Source organism: Orcinus orca, chromosome 18 (assembly GCF_937001465.1).
Source record: "Orcinus orca chromosome 18, mOrcOrc1.1, whole genome shotgun sequence".
In the NCBI taxonomy this organism is placed as follows: Eukaryota; Metazoa; Chordata; class Mammalia; order Artiodactyla; family Delphinidae; genus Orcinus; species Orcinus orca.
In genome coordinates this window covers 33,519,929-33,538,947 of record NC_064576.1, presented here as the reverse complement: position 1 = coordinate 33,538,947, position 19,019 = coordinate 33,519,929, and the positions used below count along the sequence as shown (strand labels likewise).

The window sequence follows — 19,019 nt, the reverse complement described above, 5'->3', positions numbered from 1 at the left end:
TTCCCTGTCAATCGTTTCATTATAGCAGCATCATCTGTTTGAAAATATAAGCAATTCCCTCATCTAATTATAGGAAGGATTTGAGGTTCATTAACATTGCCAAAGCAGAGAATCCAATGTGCAACTACAGAGCTCTGCTTGGTGGCCTGTGTTCTCAGTTTCCTTTTATTTGCTTTCTCAAGGTCTCCAAGACTTTTTCCTGAAATCATAAAATTAATTTTTCCTTCTAAATAGACACATGAGATAGAAGAAAGGAAATGACTGCAATGTAAACTATTTTATTTCTTTGGGAATGGTTAAAAAAAAAAAAAAAGATAAGGGGATGGTCAGCCAGGGAAGATAATTTTATCTCCCTATCTGCCTAGCATTTTTTTTTTCATTGTTTTGTTTTGTTGGTTGATGGACAGAGGTAAGGAGTAAGGAATACCATTGATGAACACAGCTGTTTAATCCCAAACTCAAGCTCTTGTTTTTACTTGAAACTCCTATATCTTTGTAACTATTGCAAGTTTGAAAAATGCAAAAGAATCCTACATTTCAGGCATATGAAATGTGTTCAAGTTTGTGGATCACTGCATTAGGGTATTCTTGCCTCCTTTACATGGTGTTCAGAGACAGAAATTCTGAAGTCTTAAGATTACTTCACTTCCTTAAAGAAATAACAGCAGTTCGGGGGTTATGACTATAGTTTAAACAATAAGATTTTCTTGGGACATCTGTTTTGAGATCACATTTTGAATAGATATGAACTCATTTCCTACTAAGCAAGCAATCTACTATTGTTGATAGCTGTTTACCAGTTCTATGAGTCAGATATTAGCTTGTGGCAAAGGTCCCTCTTAAATCCTCCGAGTATTCTTTAAACTGTGTACATAGTGTTTTCCTTAAATAAAATGTTAAGAGAAGTAAAAATGCAGTCTTTTCCTGCCTCTTGGTAAATTATAGTCCACAAACTCTTGCACTTGGGAATAATATTTAACGTATTTATCTTTAGAGTCGTTTCCTTTGTTGTCATTAGTTAAGGGGGTAAGATATTAGGTTTAGCAAGTATTTAAATAACAGAGAAACTACTAAGAGATGCTCACTATGTCAATATTTATATAGCAGTTAAAAACTAGAAGTAAAATTAAGTTTCCTTTATTTAGATTAAATCGATTGTGATTAATTTAGTACCTTCAAAAATGTGCATGATGCCAAAAAAAAGAAGATAAGCAGATAAAACATAGCTATAGAGACTATGAAATTGACCTTGAGTTCACCGGTTTTAAATTCTGCTTTTCCAATATCCCAGTCCAAATTTCCAAGCAGCATTTTTTAAGCTGGTTATGTAGATCAGTCCTTAAGCAAAAAAATAGCAATTTATCTGGCCTGTATGTTGTGGATAGCGTTGCCACTAAAAAGAATCCAGGACATTTTTCCTTCTTATCTGCAATGTAGCTCATATCAGCCAACCTGTCACAAGATAGTACTTGATATAAACAAGAGATTGCAAAGACATCTCAGTAATCAATATCAGGATGGCTACAGTATGGAAACCCCAACCAGTGCATATCATTTGTCTCAGCATCCATTTCTATGGCCAAATGAAGCATTAATTCAAATCATAAATCTATGGTGATTTAAATCTGGGAATGAGCACCTGCCTGCTTTAATGATTTATTTTGTACATTTCAGTAAGCAGGAGATTTGTCCATATGAACTGACAGGTCACCTTCAGATGCCAGGAGCAGACTGTTTATCACCATGCAGACTAGCATCTCATCTTAGCAAGTAAATATTAAACTAAAAGAATCCAATTGATTGTGGATGAGGGAGAATGGCGACACAGCCATATATTTTACTCAGCCTACTGATGCCTCACTCAGATCTATCCTGAAGTCCTCACTTCTTCCTAAAGTTATCATTCTGTTGGAAAGATGCAAGCTCAAGGTTACCACGTAAAATTGGGATATAAAATAACTATTTGTCAGTGTCATAGGTTTCTTCAAACACCTTTTTTTCTGGCTAATTTTTACAATTCATATTAAGAACTAGAGAGGGTCTTCTATAATAAGAATATTCCTTCACCTCATCAAGCCAAATGAAATGAAACCAAGCAAAGAAAAAATTCTATTTTCTAGCAGCACTAAGGATTTACTTACAACCAAGGAGTAAGGAAGTGGGGCGGGGGAAACAGTGTTTCTACGTAGAGAAGCCTGAAACATTTAAATAACACGTGAGCCAGATGAGTATAAGGGAAAATAGAACCCTGAATTGACTTCAGAAATGTCACTAGATTTGGGCAGGGCTGAGTAGTAACAATACATCATTTAAGTAGCACCTCTCTGAGGGGTTTCGCTACTTCCAAGGGCCAAGTGACAGATTCGTGAGAGCTGTACATTTGTATTCTGAAATATAAGGCTTCTGAGGTTCTTGGGATACCTCCTGGAATTCATAGGTTTCAATACCACTTCCTAAGCGCCTCGTGCTAGCTGATGTTCCTGGGGGATCCACCGCATCCTGTTATGACTGTCTGCTTACTTAACCACCCTACCCATAGGAGTGTACGCCCCTTGAGTGCTGAGGCTGTGTTAGGATTATTTTTGTGTTCCTAGAATAAGCTAAAATCAAACATACAACAAAATCCAAATGACGTCACAGCTACCCCCAAATTTCCTCACAGGCCTGCAGCTTAACAAATAATACCTAGCAGAGAGAATAGGAAAACAGAGGAGGAAACAGTCAGTGGCTGTAAAAAGAGGAAGAAGGTGATTTTCAGGAGGGTAAGTTGGGAGAAATAATAACAAAAGCAATACCCACATGACTAACATTATGGGTGACCAAAAAAATGTGATAAACAGACACTGTAATGAATAAAATGATAAGCACTTGTCAAATATGATTTCCTTTCATTCTCACGATGCAGATACTATTTTCTATACCATTTTTCAGATGTGGAATGCGAGGCTCAGAAAGTTCACATAACTTTCCAAAGTCACGGAGCAAATAGTTATTGAACACTTACCATGAGGCAGGCACTATCCTCAGAACCAGAGAAGACTGGAGTCCATTTAAAGCAATTGCTCAAAATTGCCGTGATCTATGCAAGCTCAACCTCCCATCCCCACCATTGCTCTGTACCTTCCCCCACTCTACCCCATCCCTCCCCTAAACTCTCTTTCCCTGATCTCTAGGTAAAGAATAAGGGGGCAGGGGGTGTGCTCAGGAAGGGTAATAAATCACAAATTCTTAGAGGACAGTAATGTGTGAGAATAGAATAAAAATGACAATGGATAACATTCCCCCCCAAATCAGCTACAGATCTCTAACATACATGATCCATGAGCTTTAGGGACTAGCAATGGCACTAATGTTAACACAATCTCAAAATATTAAGCCCTCTAGGAAAATTCAAATAAATTTCCGTTTCTGGTTCAAATTGGATGATGGGTGTCAAAAAAAAAAAAAGCAATATAAACTAGCAAGTGAATACCTTAATGGAAGAAAAGTGATTTCTTCCAACTAAAAAGCAAACTTAAATTGTTTCTTAGTTTAAGTCATTATGATAGCCTAGCTATCCAAATAACTATGATAAGCACAATTTGGTCAGAGGGCAAGTATTATTCCATAATATCAAATATTAAGTGTATGCCAACGCTTAATTATGAGCTATGGTCTCTTTATCTTATGCCTGTTGGTTTCTCCAAAGACAGCTTCTGTTCTGCTGCTCAGGAAATTTGACAGAGGTATAATGTTTTAATATATTTTGTTCAAGTGTTATTAAATTGCCTAACTTAACGATCCCTCCTCACAACACCAGCTACCAACAACAGCCCACATTAAAGGCTTACTCTCCTAAAATTTTGAAAACAATCTAAATTATGCTTTGGAATCACAACTATAGTTTAGAGTGGCCAATTACTTGTTTTTAAAAGTGTCCAATCTTGCTCTGTTTTACTGGGCAAAGTAAAAGACTAGTATTTTAAAATAATATGTCGTCAATAGTTCTAAAAACAGAATTACAATTCCTTCATTTTACTTCAGTATCGTTTTTAACTTTTAAAAGTTTAAATCGATGTGTGTAAACTATGCCCTAAAGCATCCACCGCCCTCCATCTTCTCAATAGAAGCACTGCAAATGCGAACGCTGGCACTTCCCTTAGTCCTTTTCAGATTTTGAGCCGTGTCTTTGGCTTTCTTCCACATCTTTTTGTCCAAGAATTGCTACCTCCTTCTTTATCATACTCTCAAGTCAAAGCCATTAACGCCTCTCCTTTTCTATTTCTCTTGTCTAGTTCTGTTGAAAAGTTCTATTTTTCCCCTTTTTACATTAGAAGCTGCTCTTTGGCATCACTGAAGTGGTGGTATTTTGTGTTTTGTGTATGTGTTTTAAAATTACTTCCTACTAGGTTACTCATATCTAGCACATGATTCCATGAACAGGTGTGAAAATGACTATCACTGAAGTCCACAGTATTTCTTCATACACGCCCCCTACCTGTAGGTCAATGGACTGAAAGTAGGGAGCTGCTGATTAGCTAAAGAAATAATCTGTTAAAATGTTGCACAGAAAAGGAAATCTAATTGAACTTCCAAAAATTATTGTGTCCCTCATGAACATGTATGTTGGATATAGTCTTGTGTACATCTTGCATCCAAATTTCTCTTGCTCAATTATATTTTGAGCATGATTTCTACATTTTAAAGGGAAATAATACAGTGCAGTGGCAGAAAAAAATGTTTTATGTCACAAACACACAGACGCTAAAGATATCATCAATAAAAATTTAACTCTCATTTGAAGTTGTGTTTGACAAAACAAATTACCCAAATTAATTCTGCAAAGAGAAAGCTGTTCCTTTTTGGTTTAAACAGTAATGGTTAACTTTCCATCCCTCCATACCTCAAGAAAGAAGAAGATCAAATTAAGAAATTAAAGTGGCATTTTTTAAATAAGAGAAACTGATAATGGATGTATACAGAAAGAATTAATTATCAGCATAATTCTTATTCTTGGCAGTACATGGAAAGATTAAGTTTATATGTTTTGGTGCTAAGGCACATTTCTTATTTGATAACCAATGCATTAAGAATAAAAAAACTAGTGTGTGGTTTTGTTTGTAAATATTCTTCTGCCATCTTACCTATAATAAATATTTTTGAATTCTGACTATTAGAACTTATTTGTATTATGAAAGATGTTAACTGAATTCTTACAGTAGAGGTTGCAGACATAAAGTTAATGCCTACATTTAAAAATAATGTTGCTAATTATTTATTTAGAGTGTGTGTTGTTAGGCTAAGTGGTTTCTTCAAAATGTACACTATTTTCAAAGCTAAAGGGTCCAACTTCTTGAACGGGTAGCCAATAATTTTGTTCTGGAAAAGAAAGTCATTGAGTAGCAAAATGATCACAGTAAGTTTCAGTGAACATAAAACTTACCGACACTTGAATTCATGTCCCCATTTTCAGAATCTGCTCCATGTTGGTTACTACTGGCATGATAGTTGCTCATAGCTTCTAATTTGATTTTTTTCACCTTCATTGCTTCGGCGATTGCTGCATTGGTAGCAGCGGCAGCTGCTGCAGCCGCTGCTGTCAAACCTTTAAAGAATAAATTAAAAATGAGGTAATTCAAATTCTGATTTTTCACGTAAGAATCCATGTGCTTTATAGAACACATATACAACATATTGAAGTATCTGCTTCCTTTATGCAGTACTCTGATATCATATATTCATTCCCAGCTAACCAGTGAAACTATGTTGATATCATAGAGTGCTCTCCGAACTCCCATATTCAATATTAGCAAATGCATGATTCGTACACAGAAGGAGAGTAGTAGAAATGCAGACAGAATTTGCCCTCAAACAAACCCATCTGAACATGTCATTCCTGGCTCCAAATCCTCTACAGCTGCCTACGGGGGTGGTGGTGGTGGTGGTGGTGGAGGAAATCTGAACTGCTTAGCTTAACTCACAAAGCTTTTCACTAAAATTGGAAACCTACCTAATCACCCAAAGTTTCCCTATTCTCATGTCATACTCCCCCTATGCTGAACGTGGCCCCAGTACCCACACGTGCCCTGCCTCTTCAAGCCCGTGCTTTTGCAATTGCCATTGCCTTTGTCTGGAACATTCTAGTCCTGTGATTCACTTCCCCTACTTGTCATCCTCCAGTATTCTAGTCCCAGAGTTGACCTTTCTAACCACTATGCCACACCGTCTCCAGAAAGTTTGTCTCTGTTCATCCAGAAAACGGGAGGTGGCAGTGATCATGAGATTAGAAAAAATAGTTTGAGGCCAGATACGGAAGATCAGAAAGTGAAGACCTGGCTTTAGGTACAGGCTCTAGGTAACCAGCAGAGGTTTTGGAGCACAGGAGCGATTTGTTTTCCTTAAACGTGTGAACTTTTACCGAGTCAATTCACTTCATCCGACATCCTTCATCTGCAAAATGAAAGACACTGAAACGTGTGAATGATCTCTGCTAACTCTAAAACTCTGACAGTCTATGAGAGGATATACACACACACCCACCCACACCCTCATACTCCTTTTGCTATGTTGCTTCAGAATTTCTGGCTACAGCGCTTCAGCCTGCTTTGAATTTATGTATGATTTATTTCCACTTGCAGCTGGTGGATTTGAGACTGAAACCTCTCTCCCTCTTTTCCTCCCCACTTCTAGTTACTATAGCAAATAAGTTGCAGCCTCGGGAATTAGAAGGTCTTTTTCCCTAGAAACCTCTGCTTTTTTTTTTTTTTTTTTTCTTTTTTGAGGTTAGGAGAATACTTCACCTATCCTTCAGATCAGACCAAAGAGACCTTGACAACTTTCACCCCAACGCAACAAGACCTTCAGACTGACTCTTTGCATGACAAACTGGTAACTGCCCCCTAAAAAGGCACTGATCTGAACTCAAAGAATTCATCTGGGTCTCGACTGAACACTTATTGCCTTTTAAGTCCCAACTTGAACTGATTCTCTCATCTTCCTATGATTGAATTTTCTCCCCAGTTACTCATTTCCTTCAAAGATGTTTCAGAAGATTTTCTTTCCTGTTCTCTTAAAATTCTCTTTGTGTTTCCCAGAAAATCTCTCTTCCTCAGTTTCGCCTTGTCACCAATGTGAACATCCCACTTGTCCTTTCCCTTCATTGCCTGGTGTTGTCCCATATCCAATTTATGACACATCTAGGGTCTTTATCTTTGATTTATGTGGCAGGTAAATCTTGTTCCATAGTATTCAAATAAGAAAGAAAAAACTACCACTTGAGATATGATTGTTATTATTGGATAGATCTGAATCAAGCTCAGTAGCATGAAACATAACTATGCTTGATATGGCCTTACACAAGCTATAAAATCTTCTTAAGTATGGTTTCTTCATCTGTAAATTCATCTTATTCACAAAGGGATAATAGAAGGATTAAATAAGATAAACTATGTGAAGAATGCCACATAATGTTTAGTAAAAACTAGGCAGGCCTTGTGTTCTAGTTTTTACTGCAGCAAGTCAAGCCCAGTCCTAGCTATGACTCAAGCAGGATACAGTGGGCTGGCTGCAGTCTCCCTCAGCTAGAAGTATCCTGCTTCTCCTCAGCTGCCGGCATTAACCCTTGACTTTTAAAAATGTTTTTCACAATTTTATTATTTATCTGATCTTATTTATGGTACTCTTCTCTTTTTCCATTTGACAGTTTTTTCCCCCTTAGGTTTACACTTCTAATGCAAATTCCAACAGATAGATGTGTGTGTGACACACACATGCTATAACCATAATACTTTTGAAATATTCTATTTTCAGTCCAGTTTCATGAAAGCAAGAAGAAAGCTATGACATTTGCAACAGTTGCTGATTTAAGTTTCACTAACTCACCTAACTGTTTGATGGGTTCTCAAATTTAATTCTTTAATAGCTTTCACACTCAGACAATTTTCTCCATCTCCCCTGGCTTCCCCTAGTGTAAGCTGCCACTTTTTGTTCCCTGGAGTCTTGTAATTATTTCTTAACAGCTTCCACTTTCCCTACCTCCAATCTCTTATGATTCATACTGCAGTCAACGTGACCTTATGAAAACAAAAAGCTAACCCTGGCATTTGATGCCTGCTCTGAGGAACAAGGTGGGTGCTTCATGTGTCTGTCAGGGCCCTGTGTGCTCAAATACCCTGCTTATCTGTGTGGCATTATCTTTCCCCCAGGTCTCCTTTGCTCTGTGTGCTCCAGACATATAGGGGTCTTTCACAACCTCTAGTGGACTACATTTCCTCTTTCAAGCCAGACTTTGCACATGCTGTTCAGACTTTCTAGAAAATCTCTCTAGTCCCCTGCCCCAGATCTGTCCTTGCATCTGTCATGTGAGGCTTAAATATGATGCTCTAGGAGGAGCAGGCTCAGGACCCTGACTCTTCAATCTACCTGGGAAAGAGCTCCAACACTTCAAGAATCAGCCTAAGACTCACTTCTTTTAAAGAGCTGACCTTCTCCACCCTACTCCTCAAGAGTAGAGCTAGTGGTCCACTTACTTGTGTTCTCAGCCCTGTTGAATGAAAGTCTGCATTCTCTGTGCATCAGAATCACCCACAGGGCTTTAAAACCATGCAAAGAACTGAGTCCTACCAACTGAGATTCTGGTTCGGACACATCCATCTGTATATTTTGGTTGATTTTACTGTTCCTCAGGTCACTTTAATGTGCAATCTGAGAACAGAAACTCACTCAAACTCTTTATTGCTCCTTTTTTTGGGGCGGGGGGTGTTGCTCAGGGGGGTCGGTGTAGGGCTAGCTCCTCCGACTAGGTTATAACACTGAAAGGACAGAAATACTTTCTTAGTATATGTATCCCAAACATTGAGCACAAAGCCTGGCACAAATTGTCACTGAATGAAAAAACACTTCTCAAACTGGATTACATGGAAAGCCACAGGAGAAATATGGGCATTATTTTGACAATATCCATGTAAGTAATTTAAAACATTATGTTCATATTACAGTCAATGTAAATATACTAGGAGTAGCAAATCTCATTAATTTAATAAAAAGCATTTACTTTCCAAAGCTACATCTGCCTAGGACTGGAGAGAATCATGAAAGTCTCACACTCACCTCTGCATTGATTGCACTTCCTGTTGGCCTTGCCATGGCCCTTTCAAATCTCTTATGTAATTCTCAAATTCCCTCCAACTTGCTGTCTCTAGTAAAAACTTATTTTAGAATCTATGCACTCACTCTAGAAAGAGGTCCCATTGTATAGTTTGTTCCCTATTGAAGCTGCCTTTGAAAAAATAAGTGTAATAAATTCACAAAATAACACTAGTTTTTGGTCTATACTTCATAGAGAGTTCACATTGTAAAAACACTTCCTATGCAATCAAGAATGCTCTACCTGTGCAACATGCATGCACCTAGAGATTATTATACCAAGTGAAGTAAGTCAGAGAAAGACAAATATCATGTGATAGCACTTATATGTGGAATCTAAGAAAATGATACAAATGAACTCATTTACAAAACAGAATCAGACTCACAGCTTAGGAAACAAACAATGTTACCAAAGGAGAAAGGTGGGATGGAGGGTAAATTAGCAAATTGGGATTAACAGATACACTCTACTATATATAAAATAAACAACAAGGACCTGCTGTATAGGTCCTTGAGCCATACTGAACTATATTCAATATCCTGTAATAACCTATAGTGAAAAAGAATATGAAAAGGTATATATATATATATATATATGTAACTGAATCACTTTGCTGTATACCTGAAACTAACACAACATTGTAAATCAACTATACTGCAAAATGAAATAAAAATTTTTAAGAAAAGAATGGTCTGCTTGTGTAAACATTGGCAACCCATAACATTTACCACACACTTTTCCTCCCTCCATAACACTTTCTCACTTAGAACTCTTCTCCACCTGCCTCATAATCAGACTTCAGCATATTCTCCTTCAATATCCCACCCTGAAGCAGTGAATTTATGACTGCTTTTAACTCTTCTTAATCAAAACAAGCCATTTTTCCCTTAGAACTAGGTAATCCAGCGTTTCTCCAAGTGATAATCTACATCAAATACAGCTGCAGAGTGTGGTAAAGTTGAAGGTTATCTTCCTTGGGGCCACATTCATAGACCCTATCTCTGAGATGGACTGAGGAATCTGTATTTTTATCTTTCAGTAGCTTGATTCTGATGCTCCCTGCCCTTAGATTATTTGATGACAGTAGTGTACATTATTAAAGTGTGTCTACACCTTACAGTAAAAGCTTTTTAGCTAGGTAGATCATCTCTGTGGTGGTTTCTGAAAGTGAGTATGCTTAAGAATCAACAAGGAAACTTGTTAAAATACAAAACAGGTTGGACCAATAATCAGAATCTGAGACATACTGCTGTAGTGTGATGCAGACTTTGGAAAAATGAGTCTTCTGCGCCTCTACCCTTGCAGAGCAGAAGCAAGGAGGCCAGCCAGGTAACACAGCACTTCTGTGTGTTATAGATCCAGTAGTCATGCACGTTATTAACTCAACCAACCACTTACATATACGAATCTATTTGGTATATACAGTAATTGTTAATTAAACAGCTTGGGTAATTTCTCCAGATTCTTCAATCAGGTAAAATTTTCACCAGATTTCCTTCTCTCATTGAGAGAAAAATTACATATATATTATGTAATGCATGTGTGTGTGTATGGTGAAGAAACAAATAAATGAACAAAGGTTTTCTTACACTTAGGAATGATTAACCCATCTATTTTACCTCACGAAACTTTCTTTTTACACTTTCCAAGAACAATTATAGTATCTCACACACAAAGACAAAAACATACACTAAACTGAGAAGTCAAATGTAGTATAATTTCATTTTATTTTAAAAGGTTCTAAATCCAATTTTATCATCAGCAATGGGGAAACTTTAATGTATACTTAAAATTCTTTTGCCATTGATAAAATAATGTATTGAGAGATAGTTGGTTTAAAAAACATGTTTTCCTTCAGAGAAAGGATAATAAGTCATATACTGTGCAACTCGTAGACCTTCTTTTGGCCCTCAGAAAAGGGACTGTACATCAAACTTAGGCTAAAGCCCATAGGCCTTCTGTCATGCAAAAATATTTAGGCTTCTTTTTTTTCTACTTGATCTTCAGGAACTCTACCACTTACAATTCAAAAGAATGAATAGATTTTTACATACATTTAGAAAAACAGCTTGTCATAGTAGTGTTTGAATTATGCTACAAACTCATTGCAGCAGGCTCCATTCTGTTCTACTCCTTCAGAGCAAATTTTATATTACTTTTTTAACCAGCTATTGTTAGAAATTCTTTATATTTATCTTGGCTTATAGATTTCTTTTACTTGTACTTTTTTTTCTTTTCCTTTCTTTCTTTTTTTTTTTTTTTTTTGCGGTACGCGGGCCTCTCACTGTTGCGGCCTCTCCGTTGCTGAGCACAGGCTGGACGCGCAGGCTCAGCGGCCATGGCTCACGGGCTCAGCCGCTCCGCGGCATGTGGGATCTTCCCAGACCGGGGCACAAACCCGTGTCCCCTGCATCGGCAGGCGGACTCTCAACCACTGCGCCACCGGGAAAGCCCTACTTGTACTTTTATTTTTTGATGGTCCATGAAAACCTTTTAAAGTTCTTGTTGAAACAGTGACTGGCATGGAAATTCCTAGCTATGTAAACTCACTATCATATAAGGAGTAAACATAAAGTCATTGGAAAACAAAACACTCCAAAAAGCCATACAAACTTTGGACAACATGCATCAAATTTATATGAACTACTGCAGCAAGTTATGTAATTCCTAAGGCTTCCAAATTCCTGTCTTTAAAGCAGAGATATCAGTTCTGACCTCATAGCAGTATTGTGGGGAATAAAGGTAAAATAATGTACACAACAGCATGGGCACATACTAAGCCCTCTGAAAATGGTAGTAAATATTATCAAGTAACCTGTAATATCCATCATGTTATTTAGTTTTACCTTTGTTCAGTTATTCACAAAAATGCAAATATGACAAAAGTTATCTAACAGTGTATGGTGAAAATTTAAACATTTGACAAATGGACACCTGAAAATCATGCTTCTATCAAATCATTTGATTTAGTAGCCTACACTGATCAAATTTATCATAAAATGACTGTCTCCACTCTGTGCTATATTGATACAAACCCTTTGCTACTTCAATTCAATATCCTGAGACCAATCCATGGGTTTATCATTTGGGAGGGAAGCAGGAATTATTATTCCTTGAGAGCCTTATTTTGCTTTGCAAAGATAGCATTTTTCTTCTGCTCTCAACTTTCATCAAAACAGCCTTTAAATCCTTCAAATGCTGTTATACAATCCTGATTGCTTTCTCTAAAAAGGGAAAAGTATCCCCATTCTATTTTTTCAAATAAGTTAATACCCCTAGTTATAAAGAGCAGATTACAACTATAGATTATAAATATCAATAAAAGAGACATATTGCTGTCAAATTCTTTCTCTGATCTGTTTGTTTGCTCATTAACTTGAAAGGTCTAATCTTTGATCTTTGGTTTCAAAGACATCAAGATGACTTCCAAATGTTTGATATGTTGTCTACTTTTACATCACATTCCATATAAAATGCATTTCCCAAGACCTAATGGCTAAATAAAATTAGTTATAAGCAAGAGATAGTAAGCATTCAAAGCTTCCATATGATAGACTTTTTATTAGGCTATGTCACTTTACCCAAATGTAGAAAAAAGTACTCTAACATGCACTCATTTATAGCCAATAGTAGTTATTATTAATATTCTGGAATTGATAAGTTATTTATGTCTGGCATTCTTCCTATTGCTTATTCAGGGAGACAGGCAGCTTATAAATATCTCATCACTCCACCGTCACAGAAATTTCATCGACAGTGCTCATGCACAGCTATTAGCAATATGAATCTAACCATTACAAGAAGGAGGAAAATCGAACATGTGGCATTAATACGCAGCCCTGGTTCCTAACCATCTGATAGGCAGATGGTGTGAAGCGGACTCTCCAGCTGAAATGAAGGGGCACATCATTTAAAACCTTGTTTGCATTCTAACTGATATCAGTGCCATATTGATATACATGATACATCATGGCAGTATTTGAACAATCTAGTTTGTTTCAGTCATAAATGTTTACAGCCTTGTTTTTTTAATCTTATAAGCATGTTCAGAAGAGTGTATTTTTAATTTATGAAACCTATTGTTTACTTCTGTTGAACTACAAGATTAGTGGAAAGCAGGAATATTAAATTACTTCAGCTAGAGCAATATAACAAAGACAGATGAATAAAGTGGGTTTCTATTTTCAATAAAGGATGTTAGTAAAGGAATTTTAAAATTAGCCCAGGCATTCTGTGCCTTAAATACATTTATTCATTTAAACCTTCTAGCTTTTTCTCCCCCAAGTGGCCTACAGAGATACTTAATGCTTTACATAGTCATTCATTTAAAATTCTCACCGTGTGCAATTAATCTTGTCCAACAATTCAATTCAGAAAGTAAAACATCAGAAAGCATAGTTCAATTCAACAGTCATTACTGTGAAGTAATCTTTCTGTTCCTGACAGATCCTATAGACTCTTTGCAAAACTCTGTTGAAGGTGCATTGTAAGCTCTACATGAGTTTGAATTACAACTCAATTGAAATCACTCCAAGTCTTAGAAGAACTCTTGGCTCAATATAACAACTTGAAAACACCAGTACCTTTTTCCACCATGTCTTCTTCCTATCCTTATTTAAATACCAGCTGTCTAAAAAACTGAAACTAATTTTCCCAGTTATTTTATTTCTCAATACTTTCTAAATAAACAGAAATTGTGATTGAACTATGCCTGTCCTCACCCTTGAATGATGAAATAACAGAAATGATAATCAACTAGAATAAGTAACTTAATTGTAAAGCAGGGTAGACTGAAGATTTTGAGTGTGAGTTTGTCTCCTAATATCCATTAGACTGATTTTTCTTGCCCTTTGAAACACATTTATATTCTGCAGAGAAAAGGAAAATTGATCTTAGAGGCTGCTAATGGAAACACTCCCTATATCAGTTTCCAGTTTTTCAATTGATTAAATTAGATTTTTAAATGTGTCAATTAACAAAAAAAACTACTAATTTGGAGAAATATACAGAAAGAGTTTATTATAATATTGATAATCACTAATAAATCGAGTAGACATCAAGTTTAGCATTCTTTTCTGATTAGCTTAAAATCTACAGTCTCCCAGAGTTTAGGAAGAAATAGCAGTAGTGAAGTCAGGGGGAGGGGACCCCATCTTGATGTTATTTGGCCACATGTAAAATCACTGAGAAACTTCCATGGAAGTTTTTGAAACACTCAACTTCTAATCACTAACTCATAGAATCAGGATGATACAGAATCAATTCAAATGTTTAAATTACTATGATTTAAAATAAGAAAATAGATAATTTATGAAAAGTTTAACCTGACACAACAAGGTCTTGAATATATAACTTTCACTTCGACTCTATCTGTTAACATTACCACCTTTAGAAAACTATTTCTTAACAGCCACTTGGAGTCTGGACTTATAAAACATAGACATGAGAAAGACTTTATCTACTGCGACCCTGTTATTTTACTGATGATGAGATTTAGGGGCAGCGAGGTTAATCATTTCTATAAAGTCACACCATTAAATAAGGATAGATTAAGCCCAATTCCCCTAACTCCCACTTCAGCATTGGCCACACTGCCTCTGTCAATAAGCGAAAAAAGAAAAGTACAGAATACAGTAAACTATGGAATCATTGAAGGAAAATGATTCCTCTTTTCTCAAGTAGCTTATGGATTGCACAGGAAACCAAGGTTACAGACACTCAGATGATGCCACAAGTATAAGTTGATTCCACTTAAAAACCTGACCTAAATGTTCAGTTGTGATTCCGTTTTATAAAATTTTGAATATATCTGCCACAGAAACAACGGTCATTCAACTCTGTGCACAAAACTTTTAACCTGTACTACTGGTGAAATATATTGCTTATAATATTACCCTGAGTCCTATATTTTAGATACAGAGCAACAAGGAAAAGGAGAAAGGCACATAAATTATTTTCCTCTCTATATCTTGAATATAGAAAAAATTATAAATAGAACCAAATTGAAAGAGGTAACATTTGTCTTGAATTTTCTTTAAAGTGCTCTTCTCATTATTATTATTCCATTCTCCACTAAACTGGGCATTGGATGTTCTCATATTTGTCTAAGGCCCAATACTTCTTACTATGTACATGACTCATCACCCCAAATTACTCAAAGCATTGGCCCCAGGCAGGTGGCTCTTACCAACCTGAGAGTAGCTGACAGTATGTGACATTGTGAAAGGATGTTTTTAAAAGAGGCTACTTGTCAATATATTGGTGACAGTTCAGGCAGTATAATAAGTGAAAAGAGGAAACGGTGTCATAAATTTAATTTCCTGCCAAAGTCACCTCACTGGCATTTCAGCCTAAGAATAGTCTTTCCAAATGTTCTCCTACTTTTCTCAACACCATGTAAATGCTCTTCTAACTCCTTTGATACTTCAATAAGTCTCTTTTTTTTCTTTTTCCAGAATCCTGGTAGCATGTAGGGCTCTGTCAGTGTGTGCTTGTTGGTGAGGAGAGGATATGAGAAAAAAATTATAATAGAGGTGGTCATTTTTACATGCAAGTTTTGTTTGGGGGAGTTACCCAATGAGACAGAAATAGCTGGAGACGATGTGGCCAAAAAATTTTTCTGATATAGTAATATAAAGGAAAAGACTCAAGACATATATATATATATATATATATATTACTATATATATATATACACACACACACCATTGTATATATATAATGACACATACACACTTTTTAAATAGAGGTCAGGGTCTGGGTAGAGAAAAATATATAGCCATATTCACTGAATAACAATAGGATAGGAATGGAAGGACTATTTGAAGCAATATATTCTTCACACTTTTGTCATTGGGTTCTTACATTTATATCACCATCTCATTGAATCTCCATAATCAGCCGACAAGAAATGTATTTTCCCTATGTGATTTCAAGAAAAATATGAAGTGTGAGAGCCCAATTGTAGTGCTTGGAAACGTAGGATTTTAGTTGCAGTTTTAAAGTTGGACTATGGAAAAGAATAATCCTGATTAATTTAGAAAAATAAATACTGCCACGTGACAAGGAAGATTACAAAGAAATATAGCTCTCAGTCCATAGCCTCAAGTGGTCGCCATCTCCTAGAGGATGGCATGAAGCCTTAATCATGGCATGCCTTTGTAATCATAGTCAGGTTACTTAATTTTTTTAGTGTAATTTAGACAAGTTACTTAAATTGTCTGATTCTGAGGCAAACTTGTACTTTATTGTTCAGGAAATAAATGCTGTCTATGTTCAAAACTATTTCCCTTCTGAGGTTTGATGCATATATTCAACCCAGCTCACCTACGAACAGAGCAGGTGGATGTCAAAGAATTACCAATGGTTGGCATTGCACTATTCATTTCTTTTTTTTTTTTTTTTTGCTGCAAAAGCATTACAACAGAAAGAAATATCTAATTTCTAACATGGCAATAAATGCTAGTATTTTGTACATTCCGATAGAACCTTTTACTTTATTTCAAAACAGTAGTAAGTCAGAGCAAATCTTCCATTTTCCTTACATCTCTTCATTTATAAGCAAAGTCTATAGCTGCACTGATCCAATGGCTTCTCTTGACCTAATTTATGTTGTACCATGAGATTCTATTAAAAGAAACTAAATCACTGCAGTAGATTTATTCATCTTAAATAATTTAAGCTAATTGAAAAAAAACCAAACTAAAACTAAAACACTTCTCTCAAGCATTCAACTTCTGCATGTCAATTAGTAATTTAAACAACCAGCTAATCACAACAGCTTCGTGTGAAACACGAACCTGTGCTGTGTACACATTCTCTACCTCCACGGAGCTGAAGATAGAAATAAACATCAACTCTGAATCTGAAAGCATGTGTATCTATTCTGGAGTCATTAGACAATTCCAATACAATATTTTCACTGACTGATTTGAGACTTTTCTCAATTTTGCCAAATAATTTTGAAAAGAGCACGTGGAAAAATGAGAGGAATATCTGGAAAATCATATCCAATCACTCTTCTGGCAACGCGTTATGGAATTTCAAAAGTATAACATGACTTAAGCAAAACAAAATTTAAAACATTACTGTTATTCACCAAAGTTGCTATATCATAATAACCAAAAACTGAACTCCTATGGGTTGGTTTAAAAATTAAGAACCTAGCTTAATATTATTATGATTTTATTTTATTCTTGTCGCTCTGCTTCTTGTTGGTAAAACTTATCAAATATCAATTTAAGTCATGTTAATAGTAGCTCATCATGTTATCGCGAGTTATGCTATGCTAATTGTCCCATCATTATAGAACTCCATTTGTAAAAGCAATGGTCATTTTCCTCATGCGACTATTTTATAATTCAGCTTTTGTTAATACCTGGAGTGCGTGGCATAATCACACATAAGACAGTCCCACAAAGAGTTACAAAGCTTTTAGCAGTATTTTTGTCATACATCTTCCTTCTGAGAATTAGAAAATTCAAACATAACTTTATCTTGGAAGTAAACCCTTTTGAAATATTGCTAAAGTGCACACTGAATAAAGACAACACACTTAAGCGGACTTTTCCCCCTTTAAACAGCATTCATCTTTTCAAAAGCAATAGATTCTCAGTCCACACGGAGTCTATTGCATTATTCATTTCATGTGCAACCTCATGCTGGACCATAAATTGTTACTTTATCTAATCAAAGGAGACTTAACTCTACAGAAGGTCAAAGGTTTAATTTTGTGAAGTATTATCTTACGCTATGAGTTTAACCGAAAAATAGAAGAAGAAAAACAGCCAAGAAACTGGTAATAAATGAACCTTTATTGCCTCAGGCATTGGCCTAGTTAATAAACTTTCATTGAAGGTTTCTTTCAACTGTTACGGACAATGAGAGGAAAAAAATCTTAAATTACAGCCATGTGTGACTTTTAAAGCAGTCATTCTTTTTTATCTCAACCTCCCTAGCTCAGGGGGAAAAAAAAAAAAAGACAAAGAGAGATTGTCTTCGATCTCTTAACCAAAAATGTATGTTTCTAAACAGATGAGAAAGTGCAGATAAACTTTTCTAAAAGCAGAGGTCAGCTTTGAACAATATAAAAAAATTCATTATTTAGGTGTTGAATCTTAGAGAACAACCTCTCTAGCTAAATGTAAAACTACAAAAGGGAGGAAGAAGACATGTAGTTTTTGCAAATCTAACTCTTAAATTGGGTCTCCAACTTAGCAAAATATGATGCTTTGTCATCTCACCATTGGTGCACAAAGTCCACTGTAGATTTAAAATTCATTAAATGTATCGTAAATAAGTACATTATCTATGTACTGTCTGCCCTGTTTTAGACACACCAAAAAAATCCTTCTTTTATTTTCAGAATCAAAAATACTAGCAGTGAAATAATTCATGTTATCATTATGCAATTAAAATTTTTAAGAACAAGTCTATGTTTTTAGCTGATACTCTCATTCAACAATGGCCTGTGAATAGTTTTTTTTTTTCCATTATTTTCTAGAGAAGAAAATGAACTGAGTTCTTCTGAACTAAATCTCCCTTTTTGTCTGATATGAGTATTGCTACTCCAGCTTTCTTTTGATTTCCATTTGCATGGAATACCTTTTTCCATCTCCTCACTTTCAGTCTGTATGTATCTCTAGATATGAAGTGGGTATGTATACATGAATCTGTTTGCTGTACACTGGAAACAAACACAACATTGTAAATCAACTATACCCCAATATAAAGTAAGAATTAAATTTTAAAAACCCTCCTTTTTTCAGGAGGCATTGTATTGAGTATAAAAGTTATCATAGCCTCAACTGCAACATCTTAATCTCCACACCACAGCATAAATAAGATACAGATCCTCACATCACCAACAGAGTTACCCAAGCTGTGAGAAAGGGAA

General features: G+C 35.8%; 1 protein-coding gene across 1 annotated transcript in view; it reads right to left on the bottom strand.

Moving 5' to 3' along the window:
• The window catches only part of DACH1 (dachshund family transcription factor 1), a 414,957-nt gene that overhangs the window by 185,724 nt on the left and 210,214 nt on the right, over positions 1–19,019 (bottom strand). Inside the window, exon 3 of the mRNA XM_004286289.4 lies at positions 5,423–5,584. Within this exon, the coding sequence (XP_004286337.1) occupies positions 5,423–5,584 (162 nt within the window). The remainder of the gene's footprint in view (positions 1–5,422; positions 5,585–19,019) is intronic.